General features: G+C 39.5%; 2 protein-coding genes across 2 annotated transcripts in view; one reads left to right on the top strand and one right to left on the bottom strand.

Moving 5' to 3' along the window:
* Nucleotides 1-10,080, bottom strand: part of CFAP61 (cilia and flagella associated protein 61) — a 313,628-nt gene extending 303,548 nt beyond the window's left edge. The window contains exons 1-2 of the mRNA XM_063659455.1: nucleotides 9,987-10,080; nucleotides 5,818-5,968 (exon numbers count right to left, since the gene is read on the bottom strand). Of these exons, the coding sequence (XP_063515525.1) occupies nucleotides 5,818-5,960 (143 nt within the window). The 5' untranslated portion in view covers nucleotides 5,961-5,968; nucleotides 9,987-10,080. The remainder of the gene's footprint in view (nucleotides 1-5,817; nucleotides 5,969-9,986) is intronic.
* CRNKL1 (crooked neck pre-mRNA splicing factor 1) overlaps nucleotides 1-12,464 on the top strand; it is a 28,095-nt gene that overhangs the window by 1,770 nt on the left and 13,861 nt on the right. The window contains exons 2-6 of the mRNA XM_054466962.2: nucleotides 3,015-3,136; nucleotides 5,505-5,856; nucleotides 6,590-6,664; nucleotides 9,856-10,286; nucleotides 11,956-12,108. Of these exons, the coding sequence (XP_054322937.1) occupies nucleotides 6,598-6,664; nucleotides 9,856-10,286; nucleotides 11,956-12,108 (651 nt within the window). The 5' untranslated portion in view covers nucleotides 3,015-3,136; nucleotides 5,505-5,856; nucleotides 6,590-6,597. The remainder of the gene's footprint in view (nucleotides 1-3,014; nucleotides 3,137-5,504; nucleotides 5,857-6,589; nucleotides 6,665-9,855; nucleotides 10,287-11,955; nucleotides 12,109-12,464) is intronic.

Raw genomic sequence — 12,464 nt, 5'->3', positions numbered from 1 at the left:
AGTTTTTCTTTTTTCCTGATTAATCTTGTCAGATTTCTTTTTCTTTAGGCTTTTTAAAGAACAAACTTTTGGCTTTGTTTATCCTCTACCAGATGCTTGTTTCCTGTTTCATTAATATGTGCTCTCGTCCTTTATTTCCTGTTTTCCTTGAGTTGATTCGACTGTTCTTGTTCTAACTTAGAGGTAAACTCTGAACTTTATTTCAGGCCTTTCTTCTCTTCTGTTATAAGCATTTAAGGTTATAAGTTCCCTCTAAGACCTGCTATTTTGTTCATCTATTTCTGCATAACAGATTATCCCAAATTTAGTGGCTACCCTGTTTTATTTGCTCATGATTTTATGGGTGAGAAATTCAGACAGGGTACAGTAGGGGTATCTGTTGAGGCAAGAACCTCCAAGATGGTTTTTTTCCCTCATGTGTCTTGTGCCTCAGTGAGGGTGGCCCAAAGGGGCTGGGGTATTCCGGGAAGGGTGACACGGGGCCTTCCTTCTTGCTGGAGGCTGGGCTCCTCAATTCTCCTCCATGCAGGCACACACTTCTCTCTTATGATATGGCCTCTCTGGGTGGTATGTCCAGTAGAGTAGCCAGACTTTTTACATGGTAGTGCAAGGCTCCCAAGATCACAAAACTGAAAGCTTCCAGCAAAGGCTCAAACTAGAGCGAGGCCAGAGGGACCCAGGGTTCAAAAATGGAAGGAGGTGTTCACTCTCAGGTTCATGCAGGGGCCCTAGCTGGGAGTGAGTGCCCAGGATGCCCCGCGTGCCCCTCCTGGGCCAGCCCTGCTGCCAAGCCATCTTAACGCTTGGGCCTGGGACCAGGACAGCCCCACTTCCATTGCCTTCTATCAGGGGAGTCACAGGCTCAACAAAGATAGAAAACGTGGGGACTACAGCAGGGAGAATGACACAAAAAGACACGGGGAACATAGGGAAGCGGGAGAGTCTCCAGTGCTCTACCTGTGATTTTCACTTTTATCTATTTTAGAACTGTGTCGTTAGAAGCATATAAGTTTAAAGCTGTCATAGCTCTCTCAAAAACAGTTTTATCATTATATAGTGACCCTCTTTATCTATAGGGAGCTTTTTGTCCTGAACTATACACTGTCTGCTGTTGATACAGCAATACTAGCCCTTATTTTGGATGAGATTTTGGGTGGCATATATTTTTTCCTGATACTTTGACTTTAAATATTTCTGTGACTTTACATATTAGGTATGTCTCATAAATAGAATATGACTGTTTTGTTTTGTTTTCTGCCAATCTGCCATTCTTAATCTTTTAATGGAAGAATTTTGTCCAGATGCATTTATTATGATTGCTGATATAGTAAAACTTATTTTCTTATTCTGTAATTTTAATACATTCTATGCTTTTTGTTTCTTTTTTCCTCCTCCTGTCTTGTCCTCTTTTAGATTCAGGGTTCATTTTAAATTTCTCATTCCATTTTTCCCTCTATAGATCAGAAGTTATCATCTCTACACCTGTTCTTTTAATGATGATCTTAACCATGTTAATATATATTCCTAACAGTCTTTATTATCTGTTCCAGTTATCAACTGATGTGTAATAAACCACCCCAAACCTTAGTGGCTTTAAGTAACAATTATTATCTCTCATGGTTTTGTGGGCTGCCTGGGTAGAACTAAGCAGTTTTTGCACAGTATCTCAGGCTATCAAATGGCAGTAGTGGCTAAAGCCGTCTGAAGACTCAGTGTCTAAGATGCCTTACTTGCATGGTTGGCAGCTGGTGGCAGTTGCTAGCAGGGAGCTCAGCAGAGGCTGTCAAATGAAGCACCCACAGGGAGATATGTGACTGGAGCTTTCATCAGTGTGGCACTGGGTTCTGAGAAGGAGCACTTCTGGAGACCCAGTGGAAGTTGCAAGACTTCTTATGACTTAGACTTGAAGTCAAATAGAGTCTCACTTCTGCTGCTTTCCATTGGTTGCATAGGGCGAGCCATGATTCTTTGTGAGAACAGACTACACAAAGGCATAAGTGACAGGATGTGTGGCTCATTGGAGCCAGGGGAGCCTGTTTGCATACCACTTACCACACCCTCCATCTTAAATAAAACCTGAAGGATTCTTTCATTCTAATCATGCTCCTCCCAATTTATATACTGTTTTTGTCCTGAATCTTAGTTTTAATATATGGTTTATACCTCACAAATCAGTCATTATCAATATTATTGTTTTATGCAAGTCATACTTTTTCTTAGATTTACCTACATATTTGCCATATTTTTGTTGACATTCCTTCTTGTGTTTTGAGCTTCCCAGCTGAGGTATTCTCTGTTCCTCCAAGAGCATATTCTGAGGAATTTCCTCCATTCAGAGTTTATTGGCAAATGACTTAGGTTTTTGTTGGTCAGAAAATGCATTTATTTTCTCCCAGGTCCCCTAGGAATTGTTTCACTGGGTGAAACAATGTCACAATTCTAAATTGATGTTATTTTTCTCTCCACTATTGAAGATATTCTACTATCTTCTAACTACTATTGTGGCCCCTAAGAAATCTATTCGTCTAATCTTTAGTTCTTTGCAGGTAACTTGGCTTTTTTTTTTCCTCTGTTATTTTTCAGATCTTTTTAACTGTAGTGTTTCGCTGTTTCATTATGATGTGTTCAGTTGTGGATTTCTCTGTGTATTTATCCCCTTTGGGATCCACTGAGTTTTCCAGATGTAAGAAGTAGTGCTTTCCAACAATTCTGAAAAACTCTCAGCCATTCTCTCTTCAAATATTCACCCTTTGGCTTCCTATTATCTTCTTCTAAAAGTCTAACTAGACTAGGTCACATGCTTCATTCATATTTTTTCTCTCTGTGTTGAGCTCTGGGTAACTTACTGGTATTGAACCTCAGCTCATTACTTCTGTCTTCAACTGTGTCTGTGAAGGATGTTTAATTCATCTACAAAGCTTTTAATTTCAATTACATTTTAAGTTCTAGATGGTCTATTTCACTTCTGTTTAAACATGATTATTCATTTTTATAATTTTTATTTTATTTTCTAGATGGAGTCTCACTATGTCACCCAGGCTGGAGGGCAGTGGTGCGATCTCGGCTCACTGCAACTTCCGCCTCCCAGGTTCAAGCGATTCTTCTGCCTCAGCCTCCTGAGTAGCTGGGACTACAGGTGTGCGCCACCACTCCTGGCTAATTTTTTGTATTTTTGGTAGAGATGGGGTTTCACCATATAGGCCAGGTTGGTCTCAAACTCCTGACCTTGGGTGATCTGCCCACCTCAGCATCCCAGATTTTTTTAGTCTTTAATCCTTTTTTTTTTTTGAGACAGAGTCTCTCTGTCACCAGGCTGGAGTGTGCAGTGGTGCAATCTCGGCTCACTGCAACCTCCACCTCCTGGGTTCAAGCGATTCTCCTGCCTCAGCCTCCCGAGTAGTGGGACTACAGGTGCACGCTACCATGTTCAGTTAATTTTTGTATTTTTAGTAGAGATGGGGTTTCATCTGTTGGCCAGGATGGTCTCAATCTCTTGACCTCGTGATCCTCCTGCCTCGGCCTCCCAAAGTGCTGGGATTACAGGCATGAGCCACCATGTCCGGCCTTCTTTAATCACCTTTTTAAACCTACCTTTTTTATTTTAGACATAGTAAACATAGTTATTTTATATTCATTGTTTAATTTCATATCTGAAGTCTTTGGGAGTTGACTATCCTACATAATTTCTCTTGTTGATTCTAATGGTACATGTTTCCTTGTGTGTTTATGATTTTTGACTGTGAGCTCATATTCCTTGCAACTTTATCTGGGGTTATTATTTGGAGTCTGAGCTGAAGCTGCATCCCTTCACACTTGATTTGCATTTATGTCAGCCAGTGTCCTGGACACACTACTGGCCTGTGACTATTTTTAATTAAATTCTTTACTTCAACATTTTTTGCACCACACAAATAATTAACATGGATCTCAAATCAGTGTGTGCTTATGAGTTCTCAGAAGAGACTTTATCCCCCTCTATTCCATGCTAAGGCTGAGTGAGTCCTCACTGTCCATTTTTATTTAGTGGGTTTATATCTTGTTCATCCCTACAATGAACATCCCAATTTTATACAAAGGAGTCACATGCTTTCCTCCTTAGGTGGAGGGAGTAGTTATCTTCCATTCTTTGCAAAGCTGTCAAACAGAAATATGAAGTTGCCATTAATAGAATGTGGCAAAAATCCTCAAGGACAAAGCTAGCATTGGTTCCTGTTTATCTAATGAAGTTTCTGATTTCAATTTGATAATGTTCCCTACACAGCCCTTAGCTTTTGTGTGTATCAGCATTTTAGTTGTTTCCATCCAATGGACATCTTTAAGGTACTGAGTCCACCATAATGCCAAAAAATAAATCATTTCATTGGTATATCTATTTTTTAAGCATTTTAATAACTACTGCCCTACTGCCCTCTAGTAAAATTGTGCCAATTTATATTACATTCATCAGGGGGGCAATTAGAAACTACAAACTTTAATGTCTTAGGTTGGCCTTAGCTTAAACATTTCAATCGTATTTGATATGAAGCTTTATGAAATCCAAAATACTAGGATATTTAATATTTTCAATAAAAATAATGCGGAACAGGGTGGAGCACAGTAGCTTACGCCTGTAATCCAAAGACTGTGGGAGGCCAAGGCAGGCAGATCACTTGAGGCCAGGAGTTCGAGACCAGCCTGGCCAACACGATGAAACCTAGTCTCTACTAAAAAACAAACAAACAAACAAACAAAAACAGCTAGGCATGGTGGCACGCACCTGTAGTCCTAGCTACTCTGGAGGCTGAGGCAGGAGAATCTCTTGAACCTAGGAGGCGGAGATTGCAGTGAGCCGAGATCGCACCACTGCACCCCAGATCTGGGCAATAGAGCAAACCTCTGTCTCAAAAATAAATAAATTAATTAAATAACGAAGAACAGATTCAAGGATATTTATATTCTAGCACCCACAGAAGGTCTATAAACAAACAAAACAGAGAGAAAAAAGATCTTTTAAGAAACAAACCTATGCATACTTTAAAGTTCAGAAGAACATTTTAACAGCAGTGGCTGTGAACAAATCCAGGTTTCCAACATACTGTTTGACCCTGCGCCAGCCTCCCATTCTCATCTGTGAGATAGACATGATAGTGGCCACCTCAGAGAAGTATCAGAACAATTAAATAACATAATGTTGGCATAGCACAGAGCCTGACATAAACTAATTGCTCAAAATCTGGCAGCTAATATGATTAACTTGTTTGAAGTGACTCCACTAGTGAGTGAGGCAGCTGAGATTTGAACCAAGTTTGTTTGAATCCAAAGCCCATGAGAAACCTTTTTGATTTGTATATTGTTATAGGAAATAGGGATTTGTTGTTCCCAGAGATTTCTTGCTACATGTTTTTTCACTGTGCAGTGAGCTACCCATTTTCTCACAATAAGCCCCATAAAGACAAAAAGGTAGGATCCTTTTCTGGCATGTCATAAAATTGATGGACCTTCTTTTTTTTTTTTAATTGAGACAGGGGCCCGCTCTGTCATCCAGGCTGGAGTGCAGTCGCGTGTCTTGGCTCACTGCAGCCTCTGCCTCCTGTGTTCAAGTGATTCTCATGCCTCAGCCTCCTGAGCAGCTGGGATTACAGGCATGCGCCACCACGCCCAGCTAATTATTGTATTTTCAGTAGAGATGAGGTTTCGCCATGTTGGCCAGGCTGGTCTTGAACTCCTGGCCTCAGGTGATCCGCCTGCCTTGGCGTCTCAAAGTACTGGGATTACAGGTGTGAGCCACTGCACCCAACCAAAATTGATGAACATTCTTGAACTTAGTTATGTACTTACAGAAGATAGATGATATTTAGCTTCCCAAACAGCTTGCAGGTAAATTTTCTAATAAGGCTTTTGATACAATAAATATCCTGTGATTCTGTTCTTCGGCAATGAACAACTTCTACCTTTCCTCTTGGAGAAGTGAGTACTGACATTTTTTATCCTGTCCCCAAAAGAGAGAAAAAAGTCCACTATTACTCTGATATGACAAGACAGTTTGGTTATAATACGCACAAAACAACATTAATTCAATTTCCATATGGTCAGAGCGAACATAGTGTGAGAATACTGGTGTGACACGTTTTCCCCTAGGTGTAGTCTGTGACGACTGTCACTGCAAACCAGCTGGCGTTCCTCCACAGGAGAATGAAGTTTCTGAGAACTGGCCTGTTTAGAAGTTTCTGCAACTATATTCTTTGTTTCCAACAAAGCTGCTTTAAAAAATCCTAACAATAGAATTGGAAAAACATTGAAAGGAATTATTTACGGATTCAGGGTCTTCTTATATTTAATTGGCCACGATGGCATGTGGTCAAGAGTTACTGGGGAAATATTGACAGCTGCTGCCTATGTTCTTAATAGAGTTCTCCAAACTGGAGCCCTGAAAGTCAGCAGTCTTGAGACATATTTTGAGACCAAAAAAGTTCCGTGGTTAAGTGTAGGAAATGCTCGCAATAGGCTTCCTGAAGGGCCACCAGGCCCATTAACATCTTTGAGAGGTTCCATAATAAAGCAACTTGTTTTTGTTGTATAACCCAGCCTTTCCCACACTCTTTTGGAACAGAATCTCTAATGACAGCAACAGTGGAGAATCTAACGTTCCAGAAGGACACTTTGGGAAATGCTGTTGACAAAAACAGTAGGTCACAAAATTATTTCAATTTCTCTCTCATTGTCTCAATTTCTGTAAGTCTCTCTTTCTTCTCTCTTTCCCTCCCTTCTTTCCTTCGTAGGGAAAACCATTTTATTATATACTAGTCAGTGAGCTCAAAACAGGTAAAACAATGAAGGAGAAATTAATAATGTCTAGACTCCTATCAAAGCTAGCCATAAATACTGTCATTCCTTGTTCTGGTTTTAAATTGAAAGCAAAATTGGAATGAGACATCTTGTTTGTGAAACATATCATAAACTAATGCTACAAGTATATAAAAATTCTGAATAAAATAAGAAGGTAAAATTAATTAGATAACTGCCTTTGGTAAAAAGAAAACAAGAAAAGAAGAAAGCAAGTGAGCAAGGGAAATTCTCCAACCAGGTGGCAATGATGTGAGCCGATCTGACACAGGTTTTGGGGATAGAATGGACCTCACTCCAAACAGAGAATTAAAAATTAAACCATACATCTACCTGGGACTTTGGATGGGCCCCTCGGTAAGCGAGGGGGCTAGAAAAATTAAACTTACCAGCCCAAGAAAGTGACAAGCTTTCTCTACACAAAGCTCTAGGTAGAAAATAAAACAAAAATACTGCTGAGAAGTCCAAATTCTAGACTAAAGTGGGTATGGCATTCTAGTCCACACAATCTGTGTATTATGGGAGTCACCAAGAATTTTAGATGATAGACTCTGAAACAGACTACAAACTAAGTATGTTTATAATAAAGAAATATAGAAAGAGAAACAAAAGTCATGAGAAGAGAACAGGTCATTATTTAAAAAAGAACAGAAATTTAAAAAATGAAATATGTGGTTATTAAAATTTAAACTAAGAGGACGGGTTAAAAATAGAGAAGAATAAAGAAAATAAACTGGAAGATACTTAAGAAGAAATTATCTAGAAAGAAGCACATAGAAACAGAAAATACAGAATTCAGTAAAGACACATGTAACACAGAATGAAAAACATCCGTCTTACGGGAATTCCAAAAGGAATAAATGAAACATTTGAAAATAATGGCTAATTACTTTTAGTATGGATGAAAGACATGAACCTTCAGCTCACAGCAAAAAATACAAATAAACTCCAAATATATAGTAAAACTACAAAACCCTAAAGACAAACAGAAAACTTTAAAGGAACCTGACAAAAGACAGACTGTCTATAAAAAATAATTAGACTGACAGAATATTTCTCATCAGCAATATTAGAAGTCAGTAGCACAGGGGTTAGCAAACTTCTGTAAAAGGCCAGAGAATAAATACATTAAGCTTTATGAGCCACATGTTGTCTACACAACTAGTCAACTCTGCCATTGTAGCACAGTAACAACCAGAGACAATATCGGCACAAATGAGCATGAATGTATTCCCACAAAATTTTACTTACATACACTGAAAGTTGACTTATGTATAATTTTCATGTGCCATGTAATTTTTAAAAAATGTTTACAATGTAAACTACATATAAAGTTTAATGTAAAATGTGTGTGTGTGTGTATATATATATATCCCTAGCTCACTCACAGTCCATACAAAATAGTCAATGGGCTGAATTTAGTCTACAGCCCATAGTTTTCTAACTACTAGAATAGTGTTTTAAAAATATAAAAGGAAAAATAACCATTAACCTAGACTGATCAACCTAAACAATCACTTTAAAATGAAGATAAAATAAAGACAATTTCATACAAAGACTGAAAGAAATTCAAAGAATCTTGTAGAAAGAACTAGGAGATGATATATTCTGAGAAGAATAAAATCAGAAAGAAGTGGAATACAAGATTAAACGCTGGGAAATAAGAAGGTAAACATGAAGGTATATCTACAAAAGCATTGATGGCAAAAAGTAAGAAGGATAATACATTTTTCCTAAAAAAAAAAAAAAAAAAAGAGAGATGAACTGAATTGCCAGACAACAGAAATGTGAGAGAGAAGGATGGTGATCAGAAGCAAAGTATTCTAGCAAGTTTGTACGTTTGAGCAAAGGCAACAGATGATTAAACCAATGATTCATTTGGCAAATCAATTGTTTACAGTTATACATTTAAGGAAAATCACTTCAAAGAAACATCTTTTAAATATTTATTTATTTTGTTAGGTGGCTTTATGAGAGTGATATAAAATCTTCTCTATTTAAATTTTGAAAAGTGAGATAAAATATCTAAGTAATATGGTTAATAAAGAGTTATGGCAAATATATTGATGTTGGTTATAACTGACTGCAGTTCTAGAAATCTGCATAAATCTTTTGTTGAAAGCAATATCTGCATTGGTAGATGTGATATTACTACATACATAAATATATATTTTCCCCAAACACCAAAAGAGCCTTGCAACTGTGGAAATTATCCTAACAAATGAGCTTCCAAGTCATGTCATTATATGTTTGTCCAAACTCATAGAATGTACAACATCAAGAGTGAACCCTAATATAAACTATGAACTTTGGGTGATAATGATGTGTCAATGTAGGTTCAAGATTGTAACAAATGTACTGCTCTGGTGGAGGATATTTTTGAGAGTTGGAGGCTGTTAGACGGGGGAAGAGGTACAATTAACTGATAGCAGGAAGCTGTTGAGGGGGGGAAATCTCTGTGCCTTCCACTTAATTTTGTTGTGAACCTAAAACTCTAAAAATTTGTCTATTAAAAAAATTCTCTTAACCTTTGCTTTTCAGTTTTTGAGGGCAGGTTAAGTATTGTAACAGCTAACATCTACTGAGCATTTGTCTTTAATCCTAGTGAAACAGATGTTATTAGCCTTGTTTTATAGTTGAGGACACTGAGGCTAAGAAAATGTAACTAGAGTAATTAAGGCACACACAGAATTTAAACATGTTTCTTATCACAAGACTGAGTTGTTTTCCAGTTACTCTACTTATATTTTTTCCTAATACCTGGCTTCAAAGTACCTTCTGTTATTTTTAATTCCAAGCCTTGGAGTTAATTATTTGGGCATCTTAGAATTAATTATTTGGGCACAAGTGTCCAGAAACCAGAAACGAGGGGGCGTGAACCCAGAGACAAATGGAATGCAATGCTCGAGGCAATGCAGCCTAAAAGGGCGGCAGCTCGCCCCTTCGCATCCTGGGAATGGTAGTTTCCTCGCTCTCCCTTCTTCCCCCGCCCTCGAGCATCCAGATTGGAGCTTCGTCCCTACTCCCTTGCAGGGCGCCACTGCTCGACAGAGCCACTCGTCCTCGCCTGGTCATCCCAGTTCCGGAGGCTGACCTGGGGATGCGCCCTTGACGCCCTGAACCGCAGTACTTGCGTCGCTGCTAGTCAGGACGGCGTTACCCACCTCATCCGCAGCTCCAGGACGCCACACTCCACGCGCTGCCGCAAGGAGGACGCGCAGCCTGGTCACCATGGAAACGGTGCCGCTTCCGTCATGGCGCATGGGAGAGGTCAAAGGTCAGTCCAGCAAGTTCCGCTTCCGGTTCCGGGATCCTGTTTGTTGTCTGAAAGCTTTGTGGTTTCGGTGAGCTCTCAGAGCGGATTTCTAGCGTCCGTGCGGGGGACAGGTGTCCAGAGGTCAGCTGCTGCAGACATGGCGGCCTCCACCGCGGCCGGGAAACAGCGGATTCCCAAAGTGGCCAAGGTAGGCGATCGCGAGGGGCCTTGTAGGAGGTGGCCTAGGAAAGGGGCATCCCTCAGCCCTGGGGGTGCCCCGGGCTGGAGAGAGTGTTCCCGCTGGGGAGAAGGCTCACCCTGAGACATGGAGAGGAAGAGCAGCTGGTGGTGGGGCGCGGGCTCTTGTCATCGCGGAGCACGACCCGCGTTGGCGTGGCCTTCGTTCTGGGGTGGTTTTGCTAGGGAGAGGAGTGGGGTGGTTCAGTGAAGATTTACTGAGCTAGGCACTGCACTGGGCGCTGGGAAGCTACGCTCGGACGCTGGCCACAAGCAGTACTCAAAACACGAGTTTCTGTATAAAGACGACCTTGCTAGATGTTACCGAGAGGCAAAGTAGAATATGCCATGGGCGTGAATAAGGGGGTCGTATGAAGGGGTCCTGAAAGTAAATTTTGCTGAGGAAATGACCTTTAAGCTGAGACTTGAAGGCTGAATAGGAGTTAGCTCAGTGACAGCGGAGGGCGAGAGTAGACGGTAGGAGTAGTATAGTATCATAAGTTAATTAAACAGTAGATTTACTATCCGGTATTTCCTTCGATAGCTAATACTTACCAAGTGCTTAACATGTGGCAGACTTTGAAGCCTTTACAGATACGCTCCCTCCAGTCTTTCTTGAGCCCGGATGACTCTCTTGAACTGGACCTTTACATAACTATTTGTCTGACTTGCAGAAGTAATGCATACAGAGCAAGTAACACTGTGTCTGGCACTTAGTGCTTATTAAATATGAGCTATCACCATTATCATCATTACTCCACACGTGGCATTAAATAACATTTTTTATAATTCAGCTACATAAACGTTTATTGGGCATCACTGGTCCAATGGAAATATAATGCACACCACATATGAAATTTTAGATTTTCTCATATCTACGTTAAAAAGTAAAAACAAAGCAAAAAAGTGACATTAATTTTGATAATATATATTTTATTTGAACTAATGTATCCAAAATATTATCATTTCAACATGTAATCGGTATAAAAAATGTAATGAGGTAGTTTATTCTTTTTTATACTCCATCTTCAAAACCAGTGTGTATTTTACACTTACAGTCCACCTCAATTTGTACTCACCACATGTGACTCATAGCTACTGCGTTGGACAGCACAGCTCTAAGCTACGTTAGACTGTAAGCTTCTAAGACCTCAAGAAGCTTACAGTCTAATGATGAGAACTTACTGAATATTGCCTTTGACTTGAAGTACCATGAAAAACCAAACCCAGTTATACACCGGGGCATTAAATAAGTTGAAGAATTCTGTAAATGCAGGCTGTAATGCTGTTAATAAGATGTGCTACACATCTTGATAAAACAAAACCTCTGGTCAGAATTTTACCTAGACGGCCTCAAAGTTTATTATTATACTCATCTAAAAGGGAAAACTTGCTATTATTTTTGCCACCTTTTTGTCTTGAGACTTTTACCTATGGCTTTGCAGTAGATACTATGAATAAGAGAGAAAACAGTATTTTTTTTTTTCTTTTCAGTCTCATGGAGGAATGGGAACATGTCATACAAAAAGGCATCTTGTGATAATACTAATGAAGTTCATATCCTAAAAAATGTATGTTTGTTTCTTAAGCCTTGTGTGAAGAGCATCTGCTAAAAATAGAAATGTCTTCTTTCTTAAAAGGTGAAAAACAAAGCCCCGGCTGAGGTACAGATAACTGCTGAACAACTCTTAAGAGAGGCTAAAGAAAGAGAACTTGAGCTTCTTCCACCTCCACCTCAACAGAAGATCACAGATGAAGAAGAATTAAATGATTATAAACTAAGGAAAAGGAAGGTCAGTCAGTGTGGTATCTTTCAGTCCACTAATCGTTAAGAGTGTATCGGTCAGTTTGAAAAGCTCCTCATTGGTTGAATTCTGTAGGGCAAGATGAGGTTAAATGTTTCTAGACACATGAATAATGTACTTCTGGTTACCAGATAACAGCATTTTTCTGAACTATATAAAATATGCCATGAGTTGTCTGGTTAAAGTGTAAAGAAATTGAATCAGCATCATTTTTGGTGCTGAATCAAAATGGGCAGAAGTTTAGCAGATGGAAGAACTGACAACAAGAAGGATGGTATGCTTAGTAAGGCTGCCCTGTGTGCTTCTGTCTATACCACCTTCTGTGTTAAGAATTGAGATCTGGC

The sequence above is a fragment of the Pongo pygmaeus genome, chromosome 21, assembly GCF_028885625.2.
Source record: "Pongo pygmaeus isolate AG05252 chromosome 21, NHGRI_mPonPyg2-v2.0_pri, whole genome shotgun sequence".
Taxonomy (NCBI): Eukaryota; Metazoa; Chordata; class Mammalia; order Primates; family Hominidae; genus Pongo; species Pongo pygmaeus.
The sequence above is the reverse complement of the archived record's forward strand: the minus strand, read 5'-3'. Positions and strand labels throughout refer to the sequence as shown.